The 25,466-nt window shown below is 59.1% G+C and overlaps 3 protein-coding genes and 2 non-coding genes across 6 annotated transcripts; 3 read left to right on the forward strand and 2 right to left on the reverse strand.

The window, feature by feature from the left end:
* The first annotated feature begins 1,118 nt into the window (after positions 1–1,118).
* DPH1 (diphthamide biosynthesis 1) lies at positions 1,119–11,330 on the forward strand. Its single transcript, NM_001076899.2, is given in 13 exon segments — positions 1,119–1,194; positions 3,004–3,156; positions 3,279–3,342; positions 4,963–5,084; positions 5,470–5,627; positions 5,747–5,868; positions 7,496–7,564; positions 7,964–8,120; positions 8,235–8,335; positions 9,001–9,079; positions 9,354–9,494; positions 9,651–9,758; positions 10,481–11,330. Coding segments are annotated over 12 exon segments (1,317 nt in total). The 5' UTR covers positions 1,119–1,133; the 3' UTR covers positions 9,741–9,758; positions 10,481–11,330.
* Positions 9,903–11,297, forward strand: OVCA2 (OVCA2 serine hydrolase domain containing). Its single transcript, NM_001034601.2, is given in 2 exon segments — positions 9,903–10,117; positions 10,481–11,297. Coding segments are annotated over 2 exon segments (684 nt in total). The 5' UTR covers positions 9,903–9,933; the 3' UTR covers positions 10,981–11,297.
* A 4,796-nt stretch (positions 11,331–16,126) lies between the features above and the next one.
* Positions 16,127–16,227, reverse strand: MIR132 (microRNA mir-132). The gene has a single exon (NR_031374.1). It is a non-coding gene; the product is annotated as a microRNA mir-132 (primary transcript).
* Positions 16,228–16,556: 329 nt separating this feature from the next.
* Positions 16,557–16,667, reverse strand: MIR212 (microRNA mir-212). Its single transcript, NR_030937.1, has one exon. It is a non-coding gene; the product is annotated as a microRNA mir-212 (primary transcript).
* Positions 16,668–20,803: 4,136 nt separating this feature from the next.
* Positions 20,804–25,426, forward strand: HIC1 (HIC ZBTB transcriptional repressor 1). Of its 2 annotated transcripts, none has more exons than XM_024980702.2 (2): positions 20,804–20,945; positions 22,418–25,426. In XM_024980702.2, exon 2 carries the CDS (start codon positions 22,438–22,440, stop codon positions 24,580–24,582), a length of 2,145 nt encoding a protein of 714 aa, XP_024836470.2. In that variant the 5' UTR covers positions 20,804–20,945; positions 22,418–22,437; the 3' UTR covers positions 24,583–25,426. The 2 variants fall into 2 exon arrangements, with proteins under 2 accessions (XP_024836470.2, XP_024836471.1); XM_024980703.2 differs by lacking the exon at positions 20,804–20,945 and adding an exon at positions 21,809–22,076.
* The last annotated feature ends 40 nt before the right edge of the window (positions 25,427–25,466 follow it).

The following is a 25,466-nucleotide window of genomic DNA, read 5'->3' on the forward strand; positions in this document are numbered from 1 at the left end:
TGTGACTGTCCTAAGAGCATTCTTTGGGGGTCTGAGGGGCAGAGCACTGACCCCTTCTGGTCTGCCCCCCGGCTGCTCATTCCCAGCCTGCCCAGCCAGCCCTCCTCTGTGGGCAGTGTCCCAGGCAGGACCTGTCCCTGGTTTCTTGTTTTTCACTTCTCTCTGCACCTTAATTAGGAGTTTCCAAGCAGGGAGGGCCTCCAGGGGAGCCTGAGGCCACAGAGCTGCCTTAAAGGGCCAGCTGTGTTCACACAGAGCGGAGAGGAAGATGGTGCCAGAGGGCTGGGTGGGCAAAAGGCCCTGGGGGTGACTGCTCTGTGGGGCAGACCTTGCTGAAAGCCAGTCCTGCAGGCAGTCGGCTCTTCCAAAGGTCAAGGCTGTCCCACTGGCCACTTTGCCTTCTCTTTGGGATTCCAGGAGCTTATAGGCCGGCTACCTAGGCCAGAGGAGCAGCCAAGGTGGGTAAACGTTGGCCAGAATCCCGAAGGTTTAGGCAGTCGAGTCCTTGGACTTCCCTTTTCTCCCAGGAAAGACTCAGGCTGGAGTCCTTCCCCTGGTAGCAGTTTTTCACAGTGAACCTTCCACATTGTCGGTTCTAGAGGTGTAAGGGCATCCCAGCACTCCGGAAATCGGCCTCAAGACTCAATTTGGCACTGGCTCAGTGGGCGCTGAGTTCTGTCCTGTAGGGACAATGGGATCCTCTGAGGCAGAGAATGCGGCCCCGCCCATAGGTGTCCAGGGCTTATCAGGAGGGCAGATAGGGGAGCTGAAGGAAGACCCGGCGGTGCTTCCATTTACAAGACTGCGTCCCCCGAACTAGGGCAGGGAGTCTTTACAAAGGAGGGCACTTGTCCAGGAGAGCCAGGTTCAGGCTGCTCACAAGGGGAGGAGGGGACAGGGTCGCCGGGAGAACGGAACCACAGTGGTCGACGACCACTAGGGGCTCCCAAGAGTCCCGACCTTCCCGGCTGAGACAAGTGGCCCACTCTGGCCCCGCCCCTATCTTTCTCCTTCACGGTCCCCGCCCCGCAAATCCCCGCCCCTCGCTGGCCGATCGGCGATCTATCGCACTGTCTGCGCTCTCTGCATTCTTCTAGCGCTGTCTTTTTGGTCCCAACGTGTGTCCGCTGGCGATGGCGGCGCTGGTGGCGGCCGAGGCCGCAGAGTCTTGCAGCCGAAACGGCCCGGGCAGAGGTGGGTGCTAGGACGCTGCGGCCTCCGGACCTCGCATCTCGGGGTAGGGCCCCTGAGTCAGGGACAGGACCAGCCCACTTTAACGGCGGCGATGCCGTTCTCCGCCAGATTCGGAGGGTCTCGTAGTCACTCGCTCCGAGTCACTGTCGCTGGAGTCCAGGGGGACCGGTCTTTCTTATGCGACCTTAGGGCACCATCGGGAGCAACCCCTCCTAGAAGCTTGTAATCCTCAAGCCAGAAACGCTGCCTCCCTGCCTTGGCGGGCAGACAGACTCATGAAGACTCAAGGATGAGACGGACCCGACGGGGAGGGAAGGAGCCAGACGTGTTGGACGGGGCATTCCTCAAGTCTGCCTTCAGAGAATGCTTTACGTAAGAGGCACAAGGTTTCATTAACCTGGCACTTATGGAGCGCCCGCTGAATGCCAGGCCTGTGCTAGGTGCAGGGACTAGACTGCAACCCTGCTCTCAGGGATCTCACCGTCTACCGGCGAATACTGACGTAAACAAAAGGTTACAGCCAAATGGTAAAGAAGGAGGAGCCTACTGGCCTTTGGGACAAATTGAGCTGCTAGGACTAGCGGCTCCCACAACCCTGCAACCACTAGGGACTTGGGCCTGTCAGAGGAGCTTCTGTGAGGGCCGGCCCAGAGGCACTTAACTGGTGTTCCAAGGCCTTTGAAACAACTGAACAAGTACCATAGCAGTGGTTACATTCAGATCGGGACTTAGGGTCCCAGCCTGCCATTCTACTTCTCCACTGCACCATCACCATCATCACCCCTGTGTCTACTGCTGCCCCAAACACGTACCCACACACAGAGGCTGAAGTGTCAGTCTAGCAGGATCTCTGGTAGAAGTTCTGGCAAATAGTACAGGCTCAATAAATACTCGCTAAATGAGTCCATTTCTCGCCTTTTCACACTCTTGAACTGTCTGGTGCCTAAAGAGATGCCCAGGTTGGGCTAAACTGCATTGTGGGAAGTAAGGATGCCGAGTAAGGGGCTGTAGGCTTCCTAAAGGACTACAGTGTTTCTTCTCCTTTAATCTTGGGGGTGGGGGGTTGTAATTATTTGTGTCCCTACATTTCGCCCTCTAGACTACAAGCCCTTAAAGGGCAAGATCACTTTTCTATCCTACCTGTTTGCCTACAGTCCTGACTAGAGTGTATTCTTTCCAGCCTTCCAGGAATGGGAAGTGGGGGAGAATGATGGAACTAGGGAACTTAAGTTGGTTAAATGTATGGTGCTTATTTACCTTTTGAATGAGGAGAGGGAAGAAGCAAGAATTAACCAGTGTAGACATAGTCAATGGGACTCGAGTAAGGAAGAAAGTATTTTAAATTAGTACTTATAACAGTTTGTTTATAGATCTCATATCTAGGATCTCAGAACTTCAAGGCTTTCTCAGGGGCTGGGAGCAGAGGGACATTTTCCCAGACTGATTGGGCTGGCTGGGCTCTTGGGCTTTCCTCAGGATTGTTCTCTATCAAGGGGCAGTTGTGTGGATATTTTTCCCATTTTCCCCTCAGTTGTGTCCCCTGGTGCCAGCTCTACTCTCAGGGTGAGCTACACATTCAAGTCCTTGATTCCCAATAATCTCATAACATGGAAATTAGTTACACAGACTTCCTCCTAGCTCAGTGGGTTGTCTCTCCAGCTTCAGGATGAACTCAGTGGGGAAGAAGGCTGGGCCAATCTCCTTGGCTTCTGGGATCTGGGCCTTAAAGTTGGGTGGCATTAACAGTTCCATCAGGTCTGGCTGTGATTTAGGCCAGGCACCAACTCAGGCCTCTCACATTTATCCTAGGTCGAGCCCCTCGGGGCCGCTTGGCCAATCAGATCCCGGCTGAGATCCTGAACAATCCCCAGCTGCAGGCGGCCATCCAAGTCCTGCCTTCCAACTATAACTTTGAGGTTCCCAAGACCATCTGGAGGATCCAACAGGCCCAGGCCAAGAAGGGTGAGCCCCCCAAGCTCTGAGCTGGAGTACAGGTGGAGAGGTGGTCTGACCCAGCCAGGGGGGTGTTCCCATCCCAGCCTTTTCCCAGCCCTGTGCTCTCATGTCTCTGCACTCTCTTGCAGTGGCCTTACAAATGCCCGAAGGCCTCCTCCTCTTCGCCTGTACCATTGTGGATATCTTGGAAAGGTGAGCCTTGGGGCACTGAAGAAGCTGAACCGAGACCTTCCCAGTGTCCATTATAGCTCTGGCTATCGACATCCTTTTTTTTCCTTTCTGGACCTCTGCCTTACTGTGTTCCTTCCCACAACCATACACACACCAAGGGAAAAACCCCAGTCTAAACTCCTAGCCTGCTACAATACCTCCTTGTCTCTATAAATCTCCCCTTCCCTAAAAAGAAGTTGGGAGGGAGAAATGAGTCAATTTCATTGTCTTCAAAGCTGGGCCCAGAGCAGATGGTGGGGCCTCAGGAAGAAGCTGAGAGCCCCTAGAGTTGACCCTAGAATGGGCTGGGTGGTCAGCGTGGAGTCTGGCTATGGGGGGAGACTTTTTCTCTGGCACATTTGGAGGAGCGGGGCAAGGGGGGCTTGGCAGCAGGAGAAGTGCCTAGGAGATGGTATTCAGTTCCTCCACCTCCCTCATCTAAGTTTCTTCGATACAATGAGCCATCCTCAGGAGGGGGGTGAGCGCTGAGCCATCTGGAACCGGCACAGGAACAGGGAAGGCGAAAGAAGAAAGGGAGGTCATCTCGTGATGGGAACCTCCCACTTCCCTGCTGCTGCCCTCCCCCCACCCCGCCTAGCATCCCGCAGCCACAGACTCACTTCCCTGCTCCCACCCTCTTGCCCCTTGGGGATGCTCTCTGGGGCTCAGGCCAATTTGCATACATTTTAATCTATAAAAAATTAAGTGCTCCGGCTGACTCAGACGCCTGGGCTGCATTCTAAGGAGCTGAATAATCTGCTTCTGTGCACAGCCTGATTTGGGGAAAGGGGTGGTGTGGGGGGAGGGGCGCTGCCTGGCAGCAGCTCAGTGTTCCCCACCACACCCCCAGGAGAAGAACAGGGAGACACCCCCCCCACCTCCCTGTCCCTGAGCCGGACTCCATGCCCCAGGGGTGGGTCTCAGGGAAGAGCTGGGCCCCTGGCCCCATTCCTGTGGTGAGTTTAGGGGCTGTGGGGTCTTCCTCACCCACCCCCATCCCCCAGTGATTCAGGCCTGGCAGCAGATCCCAAGGCAGTGCGCTGGCCATAGCCCACTCTTCTGACGCATGAGGCATGTGGGTGGCACCATGTGCTGTGGGGGAGCTGTTCATGGGTTCCCCCATCCTGGCACAGAGGGCCTTGACTAAGGGTGGGAAGGCAGCAGGGTTTCTGGGCGACTGGGAGGTTATGCGCATCCACCACGCGTCACAGTGCCAGGGCGTGGAAACCGGTGTCTTTGCCAGTATGTGCATGCATCTGGCTCTGGGTGGGATGAGTCAGGGCAGCGGAGGTCTGTGGTTGACCCATATGTATGCCAGGCTGAGGCTGGGGGGCGGGGGTCCTTCTTGCAGTTGGAGTCCGGGCAGAGGAACCAGGGCGCTGCAGAGTCCATCCGCATACAGCTAGAGTTCCAGGAGCTGCTGCCAGACCTGGGGGAGGTAGCAGCTGGGCCCCTCCTACTCTGTTGGCAGAAGTGGCAGTTGCCAACCCAAGGGATTGGGAGAGGCAGGCAGAGCAGAGCTGGGCCCTGAGATATGCCACATTCAGGTCTCTCTGCCACCTCACTCCTTGTGTCACTGTCCCCTCATTTCCACCCCCACAGGTTCACGGAGGCCGAAGTGATGGTGATGGGAGACGTGACCTACGGGGCTTGCTGTGTGGACGACTTCACTGCAAGAGCCCTGGGAGCTGACTTCCTGGTCCACTATGGCCACAGCTGCCTGGGTACAGGCCGCCAGGACGCCCAGACCCGGCAGGGAGGCGGAAGTGCACGCTCCTCTCCATCGCAGTGCCTGGTGCTGCTTGCGCGCATGGGTCCCTCCTGGCATCTGGGATGGCCTTGGCCTTCCTGCTCCATGGGTGGAGCTTGCCTTTGGCCTTGGTTGCCTTGGAAACCATGCTGCTGTCCCAGTTGTGGGTGTTTGAAAGGCTGTTGGTAGTAGAGCAGGCTGGACCCCCCAGTTGAGTGGCAGAGATGGAGCTTCTAAAAGACCCGTGACACTATCCTCCCCACCTCCCCGAACCCCCCGACTGTCCTCAGGCTGAAGCTGCTTGTCCTCTGCCCCTCTTGCCTTCCAAAACAGTCTCCTGAACTCTTCTCTCCTCCCAGTTCCCATGGACACCTCGGCCCAAGACTTCCGGGTGCTGTATGTCTTTGTGGACATCCGGATAGACACTGCCCACCTCCTGGACTCTATCCGCCTCACCTTTCCCCCAGCCAGTGCCCTTGCGCTGGTCAGCACCATTCAGTTCGTGTCAACCTTGCAGGTAAGTGAGCTGGTCTCCGGGCTCTTCCTGGGTCCCCACGTCAGGTGCTCCAGGCTGGTTCTCTGGGCCTGGCTCTCCCTCCCCGTCCACTTGCTTCCCTTCCCTCATTCTCCCTACAGGCAGCCGCCCAAGAGCTGAAAGCTGAGTATCGTGTGAGTGTCCCACAGTGCAAGCCCCTGTCTCCTGGGGAGATTCTGGGCTGCACGTCTCCCTGCCTACCCAAGGAGGTGGAGGCTGTGGTGTAAGTGGAAAATGGGGGGCCAGTCATAGAGACATAGGAAAAGTTCCCTAGGTTCCTCTGAACGCTGAGGTTCATCGTCCAGGAAAGGAAACTGAGTCTCAGATTCCTTAGCCATTCGCTCAAGGTCACCCTGCAAGATGGGGACCAAAGAGGGTTTCAGGTTCCCCAGCTCCCTCTCCAGTGCTCTGGCCAACATCCAGAAGACTATCCCCAGGGTGGGGCAGGAATGAGGGCCTCATGGGGGCAGACAAGGGTGGGGCTCAAAATGGTGCAAATATAATTGGAGAAGATGGATGGGCACGCCCAGGCTGCAGCCCCATTAATTTAGCATCTGGACAGCTAACAAGCAGGAGCAGCGTGTCTCCTGCCGCCTAATTATTTTAGGTAATAGAAATGCTTAATGTTGTGTGAATGCAGCCAGCCTCGGAGCCGACAGCCCCCCCGCTAAGACTGAGGAGGGGAGCCCCATTCTTAGCTAATGGCAGGGAAGGCGGAGGGGCAGTCCCCTGACTCAGCCCCACTTCCGGGGCTGCTGATGCTGCTCCTACAAGCTTTGCTGCACCCACATAGGACATCCCTGCCCCCAGAGAGGCCCACATCAGGGCCTTCCCTTTCCCTGGCAGCCCTGCTCCCAGGTGGGCATTCCCTCTTGCCTGAGCATACATAACTCTCAGCTCATACACGCCTGCCCCTGGGGGCTTCGGGTGTCTGTTGGAGGGAGGAACACCCCGACTGTGTGTTGGCCATTCATCACAATTTGGTGTGGTCTCCCAAGAGAGAAGGAGCTGCCACGTGGACTGTCTTCCATGCTGTGGCCTCCATGATCTGGGAAGGTACAGTTAAGGACAGCATCTCCTAGCCCTGCTTGATACAGCCTGGTGTTTAAGCCTAGAATCAAGTCCCAGGTATACTGCTTAACAGAGCTGTGTGACTTTGGGCAAGTTTCTTAACATCTCTGAACCTCACTTGTATCTTTTTTGAAATGGGGATTCAAGTTTCTCAACATCCTTGAACCTCACTAGTATCTTTTGTGAAATGGGTAGCTTGGAGGATTACCTGTTAGGACTGAGTGAAGTCATATATGTCAGGTGTTTAGCCCAGGCCTGGTACACCGAAGGCATGAGCCCAGTAAACAGTGGCTCTTATTACAGTTCAGTAACTGGACCCAAGAGCTATTTTGAGCAGAGAGTAGTCAAACTATATATACACCCTGAAAGCTCATTTATGGCCCAGATGACACCCTGAACACCACTTCCCACATCCGTACTGAGCTAGGTGAGGGACAGTCTGTCCTCCTACCTCCATGTTAGTCTCTCTAGAGCCTTCCCATGACCCTGGCTGGCTCTTTCCTCTTCCCCTAGAAGGTTTGGGTGGGGATAGGGGCAGTTCTTAGACTCTGCATTACATAATTAGAGGGGCCTTAATGGTCCTCCAGTTCAAACTCCTATTTTACATGTGAGACAGCCAGGGCCTTGGGGGTGGGAGGAGGGGTTTTAAAGGATGGCTTGTCCCAGTTCATATACACCGCAGTGTAACCAGCCAAGAACTCAGTCCTCTGGACCTCCAAGCCGGTGCCTGCTTCTGGTGCCCCATCCCACCCTCATGGCCCGCTTTCTCCCTGCTGCAGGTATCTTGGAGATGGCCGCTTCCACCTGGAGTCTGTCATGATCGCCAACCCTAACATCTCCGCTTACCGGTATTGGCTAGACTGGGCTGACCAGCTGGGAAGGGGGTGGAGTCCCCTGCCCCTGAGACCCTCAGTCAGCCCCAAATTTCCTCACCCCAAGGCCACTTAACAGCCCCCAGCCCTGAGGATCTGAGGTTCTAAATCTGGATCCCAGACGTAGGGTTGCTGCTACACAGCACCTCCTCATCCACTGGATCCACAACCAGATCCTAGAACCCTCTCTCACTCATGCCTGCTCCAGCTGTGGAACTGATCTTCCCAGTAGCAGTCTCTGCTCTTGCCTCTGTTCCTAATTGCCTGCATGGAGCCTGAAGGTTCCGAAGACCAAGGTGCTGCATGAGGGAGCTGTGTGTACAGCACAAGTTCTGTGAGTGGCTGTCCCAGTGACCCTGACAGCTTCTTTTCCAGATACGACCCTTACAGCAAGGTCCTGTCCAGAGAGCACTATGACCACCAGCGCATGCAGGCCAACCGCCAGGAAGCCATAGCCACTGCCCAGTCAGCTAAATCCTGGGGTCTCATCCTGGGCACTTTGGGCCGCCAAGGCAGTCCCAAGATCCTGGAGGTTAGAGGGCTTTGGGAAAGGGGACTAGCTGGGAACCCAGCTGAGAAAATCAGGAGGCCCAGGGATTTACTTTGGCCGCTTGATCACCCCAGCTCTGCCTCCCTCTCCCAACAGCACCTGGAATCTCGGCTCCAAGCCTTGGGACTTCCCTTCGTGAGGCTGCTGCTCTCTGAGATCTTCCCCAGCAAGCTCAGCCTCCTTCCCGAGGTGGATGTGTACGTTTCCCCACCTTAATCTATCTAGTGATGACTGGCTAAGGAAGCTTAGAATCTGGGTTCTGCCCATCACCTATTGCAGGCTGGAGTCGTGCTCCCATGACCATGAAATTTTAATGTTTAGAGAGCACTCATCTCGCAGGGGCTACTTTTGGCTATGGGTCAACCCAACTTTGGCTTGGGGGCTCACAGGCAACGGCTACGTCATAGTCGTTCTGTGTGAGATGAGTTTGAGGGGTGGTTGGCACTTGCATTGGACCAGGCGCTAAATTTTATCCTGGGGTCTGATTGCAAACATGCTGCCCAAGCCCTCTCTTCAGAAAGGTCATAGTCAGGGACTTCCTGACCGTCCAGTGGTTGAGACTTCACCTTCCAGTGTCGGGGGCTGCAGGTTTCAATTCCCTAGTTGGGGAGCTAAGATCCCACATAAGATATGCAATATTGTAACAAATTCAATAAAAACCTTAAAAAAGCTCACATTGGAGGAAACAAGAAAACAATGTCATAGTGCTATTCTAAACAGCAGTGGGTGACAGTCTTTACTTTCGAATTAATAGTAAGCCCCGTTGAGTGTGTTGGGGACACAGTCATGTTCTTCAGCATGCTGGCAGGAACAGGGAGGCTACCCCCTCCCCCAGGATCTGACCTGATTTCCCTTCTTATAGGTGGGTGCAGGTGGCATGTCCACGCCTGTCCATCGACTGGGGTACAGCCTTCCCCAAGCCGCTGCTCACACCCTATGAGGTAACACTAGGTTCTGAAAATCCCTGGGGGAGAATGGGCTTTACCCTTAGTTCTGTCCTGGAAGGGGTCCTCAGTGGAGCAGCACTTAGGTTACAGCGGAGGCACTTCCTAGCTGTGTGGCCTTGCGCAAGTCCCTTCCTGCTCTCTGAACCTCACATTTCCTTTCTATGCTATGGGTATAATAGGACCTTCGTAGGTCATCGTGAGGACTGAATTAAATAATCCTGCGTAGAAAAATGTCGGCAAGTGTCACTGTCCAGATTTTCTCCCCCAGGCGGCGGTGGCCTTGAGGGACATTTCCTGGCAGCAGCCCTACCCTATGGACTTCTACGCCAGCAGCTCCTTGGGGCCGTGGACGGTGAACCACGGGCGGGATCGGCTGCTCCAGGTCCCAGGCCGGCTGGCCCTGGGGAAGGTAGGAAGGGACACCAAGGAAGACCGAGGGGCCTGGGAGCGGCCGCCCAGGCGGCGCGAGCCGAGGCCGCCGCCCTGCGGCCGCTAAGGGAAATGCACGACAGCGGGGTGGGGAACGTCGCAGAAGCGGGACCGTGACCAAAGTCTGCCACCTCAGGTTCAGGGGGGGCCCGCGCGCCCCTCTCCAGCCGCGGCTTGCGAGGCTTGCAGCTGCAGAGACGAGGAGGTGTCGCCGATCGCTCTCTGAGACGCTCCTGGTTCCCAGGTATCAGCCCTACTTCTGGACCTGCCGCACCCTCTTCCCCGTTGTCATGGCAATGTTCGCTTGCTCTGAGGCCCGCCTCCAGGGTGGTGGCTGTTTTGGGTCCCGCCCTTCGTGTTCAAGTTCCGCTCGGGGAAAGGCTGCTTCCGGTTCCTCTGTCGCGCACGCGCTATGCAGGATGGCTGCGCAGCCGCTTCTGCGGATTTTGTGTCTGGCGGGTTTTCGGCAGAGCGAGCGGGGCTTCCGTGAGAAGACCGGAGCGCTGCGGAAGGCGCTGCGGGGCCGCGCAGAGCTCGTGTGCCTCAGCGGCCCGCACCCGGTCGTGGACGCAGCGGGGTCGGAGGGCGCCAGGCCAGACTCTGGTGAGAGGAGCCCTGCCCGGAAATGCGCCCAGAGTTTTCTGTCTTGCTTCGTCCGCGTAACACCTGCCTGCACACAGCCACCCTGTCCCTCCCCACATTCCTGCCATCCTCCCACTTCATTCTGCCCATCCACGCCATCTCTGCCAACCTAGCCCCTTGCTTATATTCCTGCCTGGTCCTCCCAGACTTCTATCCATCTCCTCTCCAGGTCAGTCTGTTCCCCGCCTCATTTTCCCCAGACTTGCTACTCTGCCTCAACCACCTCTCTTTCCCTCATTCCCAAACCCTCCCTCACTCCCTTTATTTCATTTCCCCTGGATTTCCCCTTGCCTTAACTCTGTACTCTGTCCTTCATCGCCGTAGGACCCTGCCCTCCGGAGGAGCAGCCTCAAGGCTGGTGGTTTTCCGAACAGGAGGCAGACGTTTTCTTGGCCTTGGAAGAGCCCACGGCGTGCAGAGGTCTGGAGGAAGCTCTGGAAACGGTGGCACAGGCACTGAACAAGCTGGGGCCTTTCGATGGGATCCTTGGTTTCAGTCAGGGGGCCGCGCTGGCCGCTCTTGTGTGTGCCCTTGGCCAAGGCGGCGATCCCCGCTTCCCTTTGCCCCGGTTTGTCATCCTCGTATCTGGTTTCTGCCCGCGGGGCCTTGGCCTCATGGAACCCATCATGCAGGGCCCCTTGTCACTGCCTTCCCTCCATGTCTTTGGGGACACTGACGGCGTCATCCCCTCTCAGGAGAGTATGCAGCTGTGTAGCCGTTTCGATGGAGCCGTCACTCTTACCCACTCTGGTGGCCACTTCATTCCAGCAGCTGCACCCCAGCGCCAGGCCTACCTCAAGTTCTTGGACCAGTTTGCAGACTGAAAGCTCTACAAAGGCCTTTGCCTTTGCATCCCCTTTCCACTCCCCCCACCCCCATGACCTTGATGCAGCCTCTGTAATCCCTGCGTTTCTTTTTCTACCTAGAAATCTTCCCTACTATTAGGGCACCTCACCATCTCCAATTAAGAGACAAATATCAGTACTTAAGACTCATAAGCCCAGCTCTGCACTCAAAGAAAAGGGGGAGGATTAGGAGGCCTCAATGGACTTTGACCTTGGCATCCTGAATGAATAGGGGATGACAGGAAAAGCTGAGACTTTTCCAGCGCTGCCACACAATAAAGTGATTTGGATTTTGAGCATCTTTTTCCTGGAAAAGATACACAGGAAAACTCGTTTTTATCTTTTTTTAAAAAGTGGATTCCTGGCCATCAGCACAGCCTCCAGGGCAGCACCAAGCAGGGAGGTGTTTGCAGTTGCGAACCCCTAGGACAAACTCATGCATATGTGCACATGGACACATTTTTGATGGAAGTCTTAAGTCCCAAGCTGAAGGAAAGGACTCCTCCCTGGAGGAGGGAAGAAGTTACATCTGAGAAGTTTAGGGAAGAGACCAGTTGGCAAAGCTCTGCCTGGGCCATACTGAGTTTTAGCTCCTTTGATCCTGATCCGTAAGAGTTGTGTGTGGGCCTGTCAGAACCAGGTTCATGTATTTGTTTTCTCCGCCGTAGCTGTCAGCTTCTCTAAACCGTGAGTGAAGGATGGGATGGTGCTAGACCTAGATGGAAACAGAGCACAGAGGTAACCTTTTTCCAAACTTAACCCTGTTTGCAGAGTTGGAGATGGATGCTACTCTGTAGCGGTCACAGCCAAGGCCTAAGCAGCCCATCTGGTCTGAAAATGCTGTTATCGTGAAAGTGGCTCAGTTGTGTCCGACTCTTTGTGACCCCATGGACTGTCCATGGAATTCTCTAGGCCAGAATACTGGAGTGGGTAGCCTTTCCCTTCTCCAGGGGATCTTCCCGACCCAGGAATCGAACTGGGGTCTCCTGCATTGAAGGCGGATTCTTTACCAACTCAGCTATCTATTCTTAGGCACTCTAAAGACTGCTCGCTTTAGCTATTCCCTCCACTTCCAATGCCTTCTTCCCCAGGCTGCCCTTCCTCTGCAGATTCACCAGTTTGTTTCTTTTCTGGAAGATTGCAACATACCCTATCTGGCCCGTAAGCATGGCTGCCCCAAGTAATTAGTAATTGAGCAGGAATTGGGGTTAGGGAATTGCAGCACAAATGCCGTAGCCCATCCTGAGGCAGCCAGACTAAGAGCCTTAAATCATCTGAAATCCTGAGTTCTTCACTATGGATAGCAGCTTTCTGAGACTTACAAGGGCTCCCCAGGTGCACTAGTGGTAAAGAACCTGCCTGCCAATGCAGGAGATGGTAAAAGATGCTGGCTCGATCCCTGTGTCAGGAAGATTCCCCTGAAGGAGAGCATGGCAACCCACTCCAGTATCCTTGCTTGGAGAATCCCATGGACAGAGGAGCCTGGTGGGCTACAGTCCCTAGGGTTGCAGAGAGTCAGACACGACTGAAGCGACTTGGTAGGCACCATGCAATATTAAAAAAAAAAAAAAAAAAAGCTAGATTTAAATGCCTAGGCAGAAAGTGGGGGTGGGAAGAAAATTCTGTGCTACAGGCTGCTACTGCCTTGCTCTTGGTGTTTTAAAGGGACCCCTTCCTTGGCGAAAGGAAGAGACTGAAATGCTCTGAATTACTCCTACAGACCTATGGGATTTGGCCCATAGAATTTTAGGGGGAAAATTGGGTTTGTGATAGTTAAAATTTTAGGAATGGCACACAAAAATTCGGATTCCTTTCTTCTCTGGAAATAAGCAGTTCGTAATGAAAAGCAGTGAGTAAGTTTGCAGTTAAGGGCTCACAAGCCCTCCTGGCAATCACAGGCAAGGCTTCAAGAGGTGAACATGATGCCTTGCATACCCCAGTTGCTGCTACTTGGAATTATTGGGAGGAGTAAATGAGAGAGGGAAAGACATTTGGGGAGTGAATATTAAGGCAGTGTTTAAAGTTGGAAGGGTGAAATTGAAGACCAGAGTAGGATCTGGTGAAGCAGAAGTGAAAAAGGTGGAAATTCCCCTGAGGATCAAAATGTATGATGGGCTTCCCTGGTGGCTCAGACAGTAAAGAATCCACTTGCAGGGTGGGACACGTGGGTTCAACCCTTGGATTGGGAAGATCCCCTGGAGGAGGGCATGGCAACCCACTCAAGTATTCTTGCCTGGAGAATCCCCATGGGCAGAGGAGCTTGGTGGGCTACAGTCCATGGGGTCGCAAAGAGTCAGAAAATTAAGCACAGCATAGAAGGAAACACGATACGATCTACGTGTTCCCAACAAGTGTGATACGTCATTTCCCACCGTGCCCTCCAGGAACAATGGGGAATATTAGGGGGTTATTCCCCTCCACACAGATTCTATGGACCATTTGCGTCAGGATCATGTTAAACCTTGGGTTCCTGGGACCAACTCCAGACCTACTGAGCTAATCACTAGGACCCAGGAATCTGCATTTTGACACCATCCTGGTCACTGTCATGCAATGAAATGCTGGAAAACCACTGTCTCTATAGAGTGTAAGTCTCTGGTGATTGAGTGAGTGAGTGAAGTCGCTCAGTTGTGTCAGACTCTGCGACCCCGTGGACTGTAGCCCCAAGGCTCCTCCGTCCATGGGATTCTCCAGGAAAGAATACTGGAGTGGGTTGCCATTTCCTTCTCCCGAGGATCTTCCCGACCCAGGGATCGAACCCAGGTCTCCCGCGTTGCAGGCAGACGCTTTAACCTCTGAGCCACCAGGGAAGCCCAAGTCTCTGGTAAATATGTGTAATTTGAAAAAAATAAAAATAAAAACATTGATTCTCAGGCACTCTACTAGGAAGAGGGAAACAAGCTCTCTGGCTAAGAAACATGGATCTAACATTTTCAACTCAGGATAATGAGGTCCAGAAGACAGGAAGAGGAATATCATCTATTGAGTTCTAACTATGCAAGGCCTTGTGCTAAGCAGAAGCTTTAGTTACCTAGTTTAATTTCACAGCTTCATAAGGTAGATGCTAACCTAGTTTTACAACTGAGACAAGAGGCACTGAGAGGCTAACTTCCCCAGAGTTGGATTCAGATCCAAGAACTGCCGTTCTTGACCTTGACTAGTCATTTTCTTCTCTGCTGCGGCACAGAAGATGAGCAGAGAGGCCACTACTCACCACTGGACAGCATGTCCTGCAAGGGCCTCACCTTCCTACTCCATAAAGTAGGTTGTGGGTGTGGTGCCCTGAATGATTTTCAAAATACTCAAGTCCTAACTACAGTCAGTCCTCTGGTTTTTCCCCCTCTTCTGACCACTTGCAGATGGGTTCAAACTGCAAAAGACTTCATCTCTTCTTTCCAAATCATCCCTGCCATTTATCTTTTCTACCTGTCACTCCACCTTAGTTCCTAAAGCTCTTGGGAGAGAGAGTCCCTAAGCAGAGAACCCTCAACAGCTTCAGTCCTAGAGCTTCTGCTCAGAGAAATGTGTCCCCCCACTCCCCTGTTCATTCTCAGTGCCCAGAGCTGAGGTCTCCCCAGCACCACCACCTCCTTACAAGGACATAGTAGCCTGCTGCTGCTGCTGCTAAGTTGCTTCAGTCGTGTCCGACTCTGTGTGACCCCATAGACAGAAGCCCACCAGGCTCCCCTGTCCCTGGGATTCTCCAGGCAAGAACACTGGAGTGGGTTGCCATTTCCTTCTCCAATGCATAAAAGTGAAAAGTGAAAGTGAAGTCGCTCAGTCATGTCTGACTCTTAGTGACCCCATGGACTGCAGCCTACCAGGCTCCTCCATCCATGGGATTTTCCAGGCAAGAGTGCTGGAGTGGGGTGCCATCGCCTTCTCCACATAGTAGCCTAAGAGAATATTAAAGATCAAAATAGCGTTCTGCAGTTTTCAAAGGTTGTTACTTACATGATCTAATTTGGTCCTCACAACAGGCCTGCCCAAAAAAATTTTACAGAAGGCTTGGAAACAACATGGCCCCTTAACAGCCAGTTGGTGACGCAGGTGGGGCCTCCTGCCTCCCTGTGTGCTCTTGGCAGGTGCACACAGTCTGCCCACCGATGTGCACTGGATGCCAGAATCAGGTGCCTTTTCATCTAAGCCCTCAGTGTCCTTGGGTGGGAGACAGGCAGTGTGGGTATTGATTAGCTGTGAAACCAGCACCAACTGTGTTGGAAACAGTTTAGAAAAGGGGAAATGGAGAGGTCAAGAAAAATTGCATCAGTGGTGGCAGGGCTGGGTTGCATTAATCATTCCCAACACTGTCCCTTGGTGATCCTGCACCCAGTATCCAACAGTCAGCCCTGAAGTGGGTGATGGTGGTGGCGGCGGCAAGTGACAGGCAGAATGTTTTTGAAGAGGTCATTGCTTACACTTCACTAGCCCAAGAGGACTTGAGCTCCTCTGGTATTTACTCCCCCTCTTTATGGCTAATCTGAGACAGTCTAAAATTGGAATCCAGCACCTAGAGATAGAGTGAGGTGAGGATGCAGGTATGTTCACACAGCCGTTTAGGGACGGGTTAACTTTACAAGCTTTACGCTTCCTGAGGGTCGGGGATCCTTCTTATCCTTCAAGATTCGGAGCGAAAGAGAGAGGGAGGGAAGGCTGTGACTCCATCAGGCAATGGGTTCAAGGTTTACCCTTTGCCCTCTGCCTACTCAGCTAGGCGTTCCTGGAAGAATGAGGTCGTGGCGCATTTAGAAAACCTTTCCTCCGACAACCCCCTTCGGTTCCCAGGATGCAAATATTTTTCCAGGTGCCTGCGGCCTCCCTCCCTCCCTCCAAGGAGGTAAAAATGAACCCAAATCCCAGAACTCCCCATTCTCTCACGGTCCCTTGGCTGCAGTACCTCGGCTAGGAGGACAGGATGGTCACTGAAGGGGACAGTCAGACATACTCCGTAGAGCATACTCCGCTTCCTTCTCTGCCTCGTTGGATGCCCGGCTCCGGAGTAGCCCGCCTCCCTGTGCGGCACCTCCCGCCACCCCCGCAGACACATGGGCTCTCGACACGCCGCCTCCGCTTCCTCCTGATCTGAGTCTCCCCCATCCCGCCGGGCGGTGCGCTGCGTGGCGCGGCGCGTGGGCGTGCTGCGGGGCGACCATGGCTGTAGACTGTTACCTCCGGTTCCCACAGTAACAATCGAAAGCCACGGTTGCCCTGGAGACGCGGGGGCGGGGCGCGCGCTGCTGACGGCACCACGGCAGCTCGGGTTGGGCTGACGTCAGGACCGCGGGGTGGGGGGACAGTGGGGGACGGCGGCGGTGCGGGCGGGGGGCGGCGCTCGCTGCAGGGACGGGGCTCTGGGCTCTTGGCTCTGCGAAGTGCGTGTGGGCCGGCAGCCCCTCAGTAGCCCCTGGGGACTGGGGACGGGACGGCCCAATGGCGGTGCCCGCGCTGGATCAGCACCGCGGACAGCGGCGGCGCGGGCAGCGATCGCGGGGCTGAGGGATCTTCGGGGACCGAGGGGCCGGGGGCGCGGCAGGTGGCCGGGTCCGCGGTCCTGAGGCGGGGCCAGGCGTCGGTGGCCGTGACTGGAGACTGTTACTGAGGGCGGCCCGGGCAGTAAGCAGTCTAGAGCCAAGGTGCCGGCGCGCTGCCCGGGCAGGGTGGCTCCGTCGCCCACAGCTGGGGGCGCTGCTGCTCTTTCTGCCCCGCGTCTCCAACCCTTCTCGGCCCCGGCGCTTGCGGACAGGCACGCGGCCCTTGACGTCAAAACCCTATGACGTCAAAGATGTCCCTGCGGAGAGGCACTTCCGGCTGCGGGGAGGGGGGAGGGGCCGGTGATGGGGGCGGGGCGGGGCAGTCAGGCCGAGGCCCCGCCCCCGCTTGGTCCTGAGAGGACAGCTCCTCATGCAGAGGCGGGAAGTTGGGGGCGCGGAGGGACCAGCTCGACGGGACGGGGAGGGGGCGCCCCGGCTGAATGAGGGGAGGGATCCTGAGGAAGGTGCGGCAGGGGGGCGGGTAGGTGGGCGTCTGTCTCTCGCCGGCGCCCCAGCTCAGCAGACCGGGGGCAGCGAGGCTGAGTCACCGCTCTGCGGGGAGGAGAGGAAGGGGCGCGTCTCCTGGGGCGCCAGCACCTTCGTCCCACTTTCTTGGGAGGATGGCGCAGGAGCCCCAGGAAAAGCCGCAGGGACTCTGGTCGGTCCTCTGATCGATGCTCCTCCGAAGTGGTTGCGTATCCATCCGGGCGCAGGCAGGTGCTGCTCGGGGTTCTGCGTACGCCTCTGGCTCCAGCTCCAGCAGCTGCGAGGGGACCCTCGTCCCCTCCACCCTGTCCCCAACCCCACCCCTTTGGGGCCCCTCTAACCTGCCTCCTGTCGGTCTCCTCCTTGCCTTCCAGTCCATGTCCGTGCATCGTCCATCTGTCGCCCATTGGTCGGTCGGTCCCGCTTACCTGTCGGTTGTGTTGCGCCCGCGCCCGCTCGCCTCCCGCAGCCCGGCTGGCGCGGCGGCTTTTATAGGCACGCGTAGTACTCGTGCGGCGGCTCATTCATGCGGCCGCGGCTCCTACACACTGACGCGTTGCCGACGTCAGCAGGGAATTTAGGAAACGGGAAGAGGGGCTATTTATAGTGGCGAGGCGGGGGGGTGGGGCGGGGTGATGGGGACTGAGGCGATGGGGAGCTGGGAAGGGGAGGAGGGCGCACGGAAGCAGGAACGGGGAGGAGAGCTCGCGCCCCCCGTACGGGTCTACAAGGGGTTAACTTTCCGGAACTGCGGGCTGGGGGCCAGCGAGAGGACAGTGCAGGGAGTGTGGCCAGGCCCATTATAAATGTATTCACTCTGGGACATCTAGGGGCTCAACCCCAGCCCACCCCCCGGCTTTCCAGGGTCCTCACCCAGTAGCCCTTACTCCCACTCCTCAGTTCCTGGACCCGACGGCTCTGTAACATCACTGGATGCCCCGCGGTGGCGGCGTTATACCCCTCAAGGCTATTGTGGTGTCGTCACCCTTGCGCGAGGGTGGGGGGAGGATGCGGAGAAAAAGCTGGACCCCCGGAGGGGCCTCTGACATCACCTAAAACTGTGGTGTCAGGGACATGAGGGGAGGAGGGGGGGAGTCCAGGAGGTTGTAGGAGGAGGCTGGGCGTGGAAGAAAACGCTCAATGGGAATCCAGGAGCTGGAGACCCGAGGGAAGGGAGAAAAGTTGAGGAGAGTGGCTTGGACTCCCCAGAAATGAGCAAGAGGGTGCTCTATGGGGGAGGTGGGGGAAAGGTGGCAGGAGAAGGGAAAGGAAGCCTCAGTAAGTGGAAGGGAGGAAGACCAGACTACAGTTTCAGAGCCTGACTCCCAGCAAGCCTCATTTAGGACCCATCTGTGGAAGGAGGGATTTTGACAGCTCAGCAGAGAAGAGTCTTGGGGGAGGGTAGCTGGGCTGACACCCCTTCCTGGAGGAGTAAGAGTTCCTGTAGGTCAGAATTGGTAAGAAGAGTCCATGCTATATTAGGTGAAGTTCTCCTGGATAGGAGTAGGGAAATGAATGAATGAATGGTCCTGGCCAAGCCTAGCTCAATCAATTGAGGAAAATTCTAAACGAGGGAGGGGAGTGTGTTCAGAGAGAGGAGATGGGCTAGGGTGGAGAGGGGGCAATGCCAGGCCAGGCCAGATGGAACTAGGGAGGGAGGGAAAGGTCAAAGATTAAAGGCAGCTAGGCGGGGGCAGGTATGTCAGACCCTTCCATACAGACATAAGGACAGTGTGAGGGTAGGGACTGGGGGAGCAGGAATCTGGGGAGATTGTTAAAGAAAAAAACTGGCACAGGGGCCCTGGGGTGGGCCTACAGTGGACAGATGCCACTGCACAGAGACCGGGCTGATTGGATCCTTGTGGGGCTAGGATCTGGCCTCATCATGGGGAGAAAAGATTACAGCAGAAATGGGGTCAAAGAGGTCCTGCATGCCCTTTGCCATCTGGCCACCTCGAGTTCTCCGTTTTTGGCCTCCAGCCTTTGTCCTACTAGTTCTCTTCCCCAGGAATGTCTTCCTGCCTGGGGGAGAACTCCTATTCATCCATCAAAGCCCAGATCTGAGAGCTGCCTCCCTGCCCAGTACTCTATACACTTTTCCACCTCAGTGTGGCAGCACATCCCTCCGCCAAGATGTCAATGGATGTCCACCTCCCCTGGAGGCTCTCGGCTCCGGAGCCCACCATTTTCATTCTTGGAACCTCACTATTTCCCTAGTGAACACCCTAGGACAGGGGTTAGGGAGACGGGAAAGAGGACTGTGATCAGATGTACCCAGAGCACACAGTGGAAACAGGGTAAAGACTCCGGACGCAATGGGTGTCAGAAGAACCCGTGGGGACCAGGAGCCGCCTTCTGACTGTTGAGGGAAGGGAGCCTCTGGGGGGCGCCCGAGACCTTGGTGTCTGGGACCGCGGGTGGCCGCGCCGGCGGCCCCTCAATGAATGACTCAGCCACTACCTCTGGCGGGGGCATGGGGGCGGAGGATGGCGCGGAGCCGGGGGAGATTGGTGAACGCGGCCCCCACGGCCCAGCGGCCCTGCGCGGTTGCTAAGCTTTCCAAGGCCTCGGAGAGACGCGATCTGGGCGAACCTCATCGGTTACTATGGTAACTCTGCGCCCCAGCCTCTCGCGCTCGGCGGCTGAGGGAAGCGCAGCCAATCAGAAGCTGCAGGCGTTCTTGGGGACCCACTCCTACCCTCCACGTGTGGGCGGGGGTCAGGAGGTGCGGGGAAGAGGCGGAGCGTGGGCTGCCGAGGCCCACTCAGCCGCACAGGCGCTGGCTGCCGGCCTGATGTGCTGGGGCAGCGCGGGGACACTTCCGGAGTTAGCTGTGCAAGCGCCCGCGCTCCAGCGCCGGGTCCCCCCCCTCCTAGAGGGGGCGTCATCTGCAAGAATTGGACCTTCACGTGGGGGTGCAGGACCTTGTGGGGATCCCGGGCTGCAGGCCCTCCTGTGACTTTTCTCTCGACGAGGTCGCTCAAGCTGGTCGTCCCTCAACACAGCTCACACGGGAAATCTGGGGGCTTGGGTCGCTTCTGTGGGACCCCCAAGAGGTGCCGTCCAGCCATTTCCAGTCACCTTTCCTGGGGTCCCTGTAGAGATCTGCGAGTTCAGGGTGAGGTTTTGGGTACCACCTCTGCCCGGGTCATGGAGGGCTCTATATGGCAGTACCCTGAATATGACAGAAAGCCGGTTCTTGGACTCCGGAAGGGGACAGGTGTGTGTCTGCGAACATGAGCGCTCACGGGTGTCAATGCCTGGAGAGGGTCTGGGTGCAAATGGGTCTATTCTGTGCATACCTATCCCAAGTGGCTGAGTGAGGTTGGGTGTATTGGGGGGCCGGTGTACAAATGGACAGTGCCATCCAGCGATATCTAATGAGAGCCCCTTAAGAGCTTGTCTATCTTCTTCCTTAGGATTTCCGAAGCCTCCTCCCTTCCACTGCCCCTTCCTTGAAGACCGGACTTTTCTGAATTGGAGCAATGTCAGAATTTAGAAATATGTACACAGGAACATTCAGCTCAAAACCCCAATTTCTGTGGGGCTCGCAGGTCCGGGGCTGGGGACTCCAGGTGGGCACATCTGGAAGGCTGAATCTGAGAACAGGCCCCCCTCCTGGGTCCAGTTCGTCATCTGCGAGCCTCCATCCCAGGTGCGCAGGAAGGAGGCCGTGGCTGTGCCGCGCAAAGTACCGCACGGCCGCGAGGTGGCGCCATAGCTGCAGCAGCGCCCGCCGGCCCGGGCCGCTCCAGATAAGAGTGTGCGGAAAGCGCGGCGGGGCTGAGACGCGACCAGGACGCGGGGAGGACGGACCAGCAGGACAGACCGACCGGGGGCCCGGCGGGCGGAGGGCAGCGCAGCGCAGCCACGTCCCCCCCTGGATCCGCCGGCAGCCGGGCCCGGGGCTTCCGACATGCCCCCCAGGTGGGTCCTAGGGCTGGGGACCGGGGAGGGACAGGGGACCCGAACAGTCCGGTCCTCGCGCTCTGGCCGCCTGGGGCGCATCCTCCGGCGCGGGAGCCCCCAACGCGGCTGGCGTTCAGGGCTCCGGGTGTCACCCCTAGAGGACTCAGGACCGCCGGGCCGCTGCTCTGCGCCGGGTTCACGGCGGGGTCAGCGGCCCGGGGCCGGCTCTGCCCGCACATGGGCTGGAGAGGCGAGGGGAAGGGAAGGGAAGGGGAGCTGGCGGGCGGGGCTGGCAGGGGCGCTGCCCTGGCACAGCGCGGCGCCTGGCAGCGGGGCGGGTGGGGCGCCGACTAGGAGCTGCCACCGCCGCGGGGAGGGAAGCCCGGCCGGGCTGTGGCCGCAGGTAACGGGCCGCGCGCGAGGCCCTGGGGACCAGGCAGCGAATGGGGTCGGGCGGGCGAGCGGACGGCCGGGGAGCTCAGGGTTCAGTTCAGGCCCAGCGGCCGCTTGGCAGCCGAAATTGGGGGCCGAGAGGAAAAGCTGGGAGCCGAGGGACTGGGGCTGGCGCGCTCCTCCCGGCCTGTCTGAAGTTGGGAAACTTTTCCCCAAGTTTGGGGCGGCGGAGTTCCCGTGGAGAAGGGGCCGAGCGGAGCCGGGGAGGGAGGCGCCGGGCCCGCGAATGCAGAGCGGAGGCCGAGGCCGGGGCCGGGACGCGGGTGGGGCGCAGGCCAGGGTCAGGGCCGCAGCCGGCTGTGCGCCGTGCCCGCCCGGGGCGCTGCCCCCTCCCTCCCCTGGGAGCTGCGTGGCTCCCCCCTCCCCCCCACCTGCTTCCTGCCTCAGCCTCCTGCCCCGATATAACGCCCTCCCCGCGCCGGGCCGGCCTTCGTGCTCTGCCCGCCACGGCAGCCGCTGCCTCCGCTTCCCGCGCCACGGCCGCCGCCCGGGGCCCCAGCCGAGGGTCTGACAGCCCCCGGCCAGGGTGGCGCCACGGCGGGCACCGCGTTGCCCTCCTCCGGACCTCTTCCCCCAACTGGGGCAACTTCTCTGGAGGCGGGAGGCGCTTTTTCACTCGGCTCCCTTGTATCCCACTTGGGCAAACTTCTCAGCCCTGAATGACTTTTCCTGAAGCGGACATTTTCCTCAAATCGGGTAACTGTTTCCACAAGGGTCGCTTCGCCGGAACAGTTTTCTCCTCGGAAGCCCCCAGAACCCAGGCAGAGTGCCCGGCTGCATCCGGGCCTGGGGGTGCCGGCCAGCCTGGCCTCCTCTGCGCCGGCCGGTCTCGGCTCCTTCCTTTGGTCCAGGCCGGCCGGCCCAGGCGCCCACTCTTGGAGGCCGCGGATTCTCCGCCCGTGTCCAGGCCGCCGTGCTCCATGCCCCTGCCCCTGCCCAGCTGAGGGGAAGGGGAAGTGCAGGGGAGAAGCGCCGGGCTGGGTGCAGGCAGCCAGGGCTCGGTGCGGCTCTGACCCAGCCGGTGTGTGTCCCCGCAGGAGAGTGTGCTGGGCAGACGATGCTGGACACGATGGAGGCGCCCGGCCACTCCAGGCAGCTGCTGCTGCAGCTCAACAACCAGCGCACCAAGGGCTTCTTGTGCGACGTGATCATCGTGGTGCAGAACGCCCTCTTCCGCGCGCACAAGAACGTGCTGGCGGCCAGCAGCGCCTACCTCAAGTCCCTGGTGGTGCACGACAACCTGCTCAACCTGGACCATGACATGGTGAGCCCGGCCGTGTTCCGCCTGGTGCTGGACTTCATCTACACCGGCCGCCTGGCGGATGGCGCGGAGGCTGCGGCGGCGGCTGCCGTGGCCCCGGGGGCCGAGCCGAGCCTGGGCGCCGTGCTGGCCGCCGCCAGCTACCTGCAGATCCCCGACCTCGTGGCGCTGTGCAAGAAACGCCTCAAGCGCCACGGCAAGTACTGCCACCTGCGGGGCGGCGGCGGCGGCGGCGGCGGCTACGCACCCTACGGGAGGCCGGGCCGGGGCCTGCGGGCCGCCACGCCCGTCATCCAGGCCTGCTACTCCTCCCCGGCCGGGCCTCCGCCGCCGCCCACCGCCGAGCCGCCGTCGGGCCCCGAGGCCGCTGTGAACACGCACTGCGCCGAGCTGTACGCCTCGGGCCCCGGCCCGGCCACCGCGCTCTGCGCCCCGGAGCGCCGCTGCTCCCCGCTCTGCGGCCTGGACCTGTCAAAGAAAAGCCCGCCGGGCTCCGCGCCTCCCGAGCGACCGCCGGGGGAGCGAGAGCTGCCCCCACGCCCAGACAGCCCTCCCAGCGCAGGCCCCGCCGCCTACAAGGAGCCACCACTCACCCTGCCACCGCTGCCGCCGCTGCCCTTCCAGAAGCTGGAGGAGGCCGGACCGCCTCCGGATCCGTTCCGAGGTGGCGGCGGCAGCCCGGGATCCGAGCCCCCCGGCCGCCCCGACGGGCCCAGCCTCCTCTACCGCTGGATGAAGCACGAGCCAGGCCTGGGCAGCTACGGCGACGAGCTGGGCCGCGAGCGCGGCTCCCCCAGCGAACGCTGCGAGGAGCGCGGCGGAGACCCCTCGGCCTCGCCCGGGGGGCCTCCGCTCGGCCTGGCGCCGCCGCCGCGCTACGCGGGCAGCTTGGACGGGCCTGGCGCCGGCGGCGACGGCGACGACTACAAGAGCAGCAGTGAGGAGACGGGCAGCAGTGAGGACCCCAGCCCTCCCGGCGGCCACCTCGAGGGCTACCCGTGCCCGCACCTGGCCTACGGAGAGCCCGAGAGCTTCGGCGACAACCTGTACGTTTGCATCCCGTGCGGAAAGGGCTTCCCCAGCTCGGAGCAGCTGAACGCGCACGTGGAGGCGCACGTGGAGGAGGAGGAGGCGCTGTACGGCCGGGCCGAGGCAGCGGAGGTGGCCGCGGGGGCCGCCGGCCTCGGGCCCCCTTTTGGAGGCGGTGGGGACAAGGTGGCCGGGGCCCCGGGGGGCCTGGGCGAGCTGCTGCGGCCGTACCGCTGCGCGTCGTGCGACAAGAGCTACAAGGACCCGGCCACGCTGCGGCAGCACGAGAAGACCCACTGGCTGACGCGGCCCTACCCCTGCACCATCTGCGGGAAGAAGTTCACGCAGCGCGGGACCATGACGCGCCACATGCGCAGCCACCTGGGCCTCAAGCCCTTCGCGTGCGACGCGTGCGGCATGCGCTTCACGCGCCAGTACCGCCTCACCGAGCACATGCGCATCCACTCGGGCGAGAAGCCTTATGAGTGCCAGGTGTGCGGCGGCAAGTTCGCCCAGCAGCGCAACCTCATCAGTCACATGAAGATGCACGCTGTGGGCGGCGCGGCCGGCGCGGCCGGGGCGCTGGCGGGGCTGGGGGGGCTCCCCGGCGTCCCGGGCCCCGACGGCAAGGGCAAGCTCGATTTCCCCGAGGGCGTCTTTGCAGTGGCGCGCCTCACGGCCGAACAGCTCAGCCTGAAGCAGCAGGACAAGGCGGCTGCGGCCGAGCTGCTGGCTCAGACCACGCACTTCCTGCACGACCCCAAGGTGGCGCTCGAGAGCCTCTACCCGCTGGCCAAGTTCACCGCGGAGCTGGGCCTCAGCCCCGACAAGGCGGCCGAGGTGCTGAGCCAGGGCGCGCACCTGGCCGCCGGCCCCGACGGCCGAACCATCGACCGTTTCTCTCCCACCTAGTGCGCCTCTGCCCTCCGTGTGGCCCCGGCCCGCGCCCCCAGGCGGCGGCGGCGGCCACCAGCAGGCGGGTGCCCCCCCACCTCCCCGCGCCCGGACGACAGTAGCAGCCTCGGCAGCGTCGCCGCAGGGGCGGCGGCCTCACCTGGCCTCACTGCTTTGTGCCTTAGCCCGGGGGTGGGGGTGGGGGTGGGGGAGGAAACCCCGGGACGGGGGTGGGTTGGGGGAAGGGAGATTTATATTTTTGATATCAGCTTTGACCAAAGGAGACCCCGGGCCCTTCTCCGCCTCTTCCTGTGGTTCGTTGGCCCCCACCTCCCGGCTCCGTGCTGCTCTTGGGGGGGAGGGGTGCCACTGTTGGGGCGCTCCCAGCCCTACCTCCGGCCCTTGCGACCACACCCATTCTCACTGTGAATCTCCCCGCTGGGGTCGGAGCGTCGGGCAGAGCTGGGGAGCGGGGAGGGGACTGAGCCGGCCGGAGGGCCCCCCCGCCCCAGCCCCCGCCCGCCCCGGGACGGATAATGTGAAGTTCCTCATTTTGCACAAGTGGCACTAGCCCCAGGGCTAACCTTTCCCGCCCTCTGGAGTCAGAGGGCTGAGATGGCCCTGGCCTACCCGGTCTCCCACTCCCGCGGTGGTCCCCCCTCCCTTCCCTGGGGCCCCGGACCATATTTATTGCATGCGCCCTGGGCGGCCCCCCACCCTGAGCCCAGGCTGGGCTGGGCTGGAACGTGGTCTCTTTAGCTCCCTCCTCGTTTGTATATTTCCTACCTTGTACACAGGCTCTTCCAGAGCCGCTTCCATTTTCTATACTCGAACCAAACAGCAATAAAGCAGTAACCAAGGACCCTGGACCCAGCGGCTCTCTTTGCCCTGCAGGAGGAGCT

Source organism: Bos taurus, chromosome 19 (genome assembly GCF_002263795.3).
Source record: "Bos taurus isolate L1 Dominette 01449 registration number 42190680 breed Hereford chromosome 19, ARS-UCD2.0, whole genome shotgun sequence".
Lineage (NCBI taxonomy): Eukaryota > Metazoa > Chordata > Mammalia > Artiodactyla > Bovidae > Bos > Bos taurus.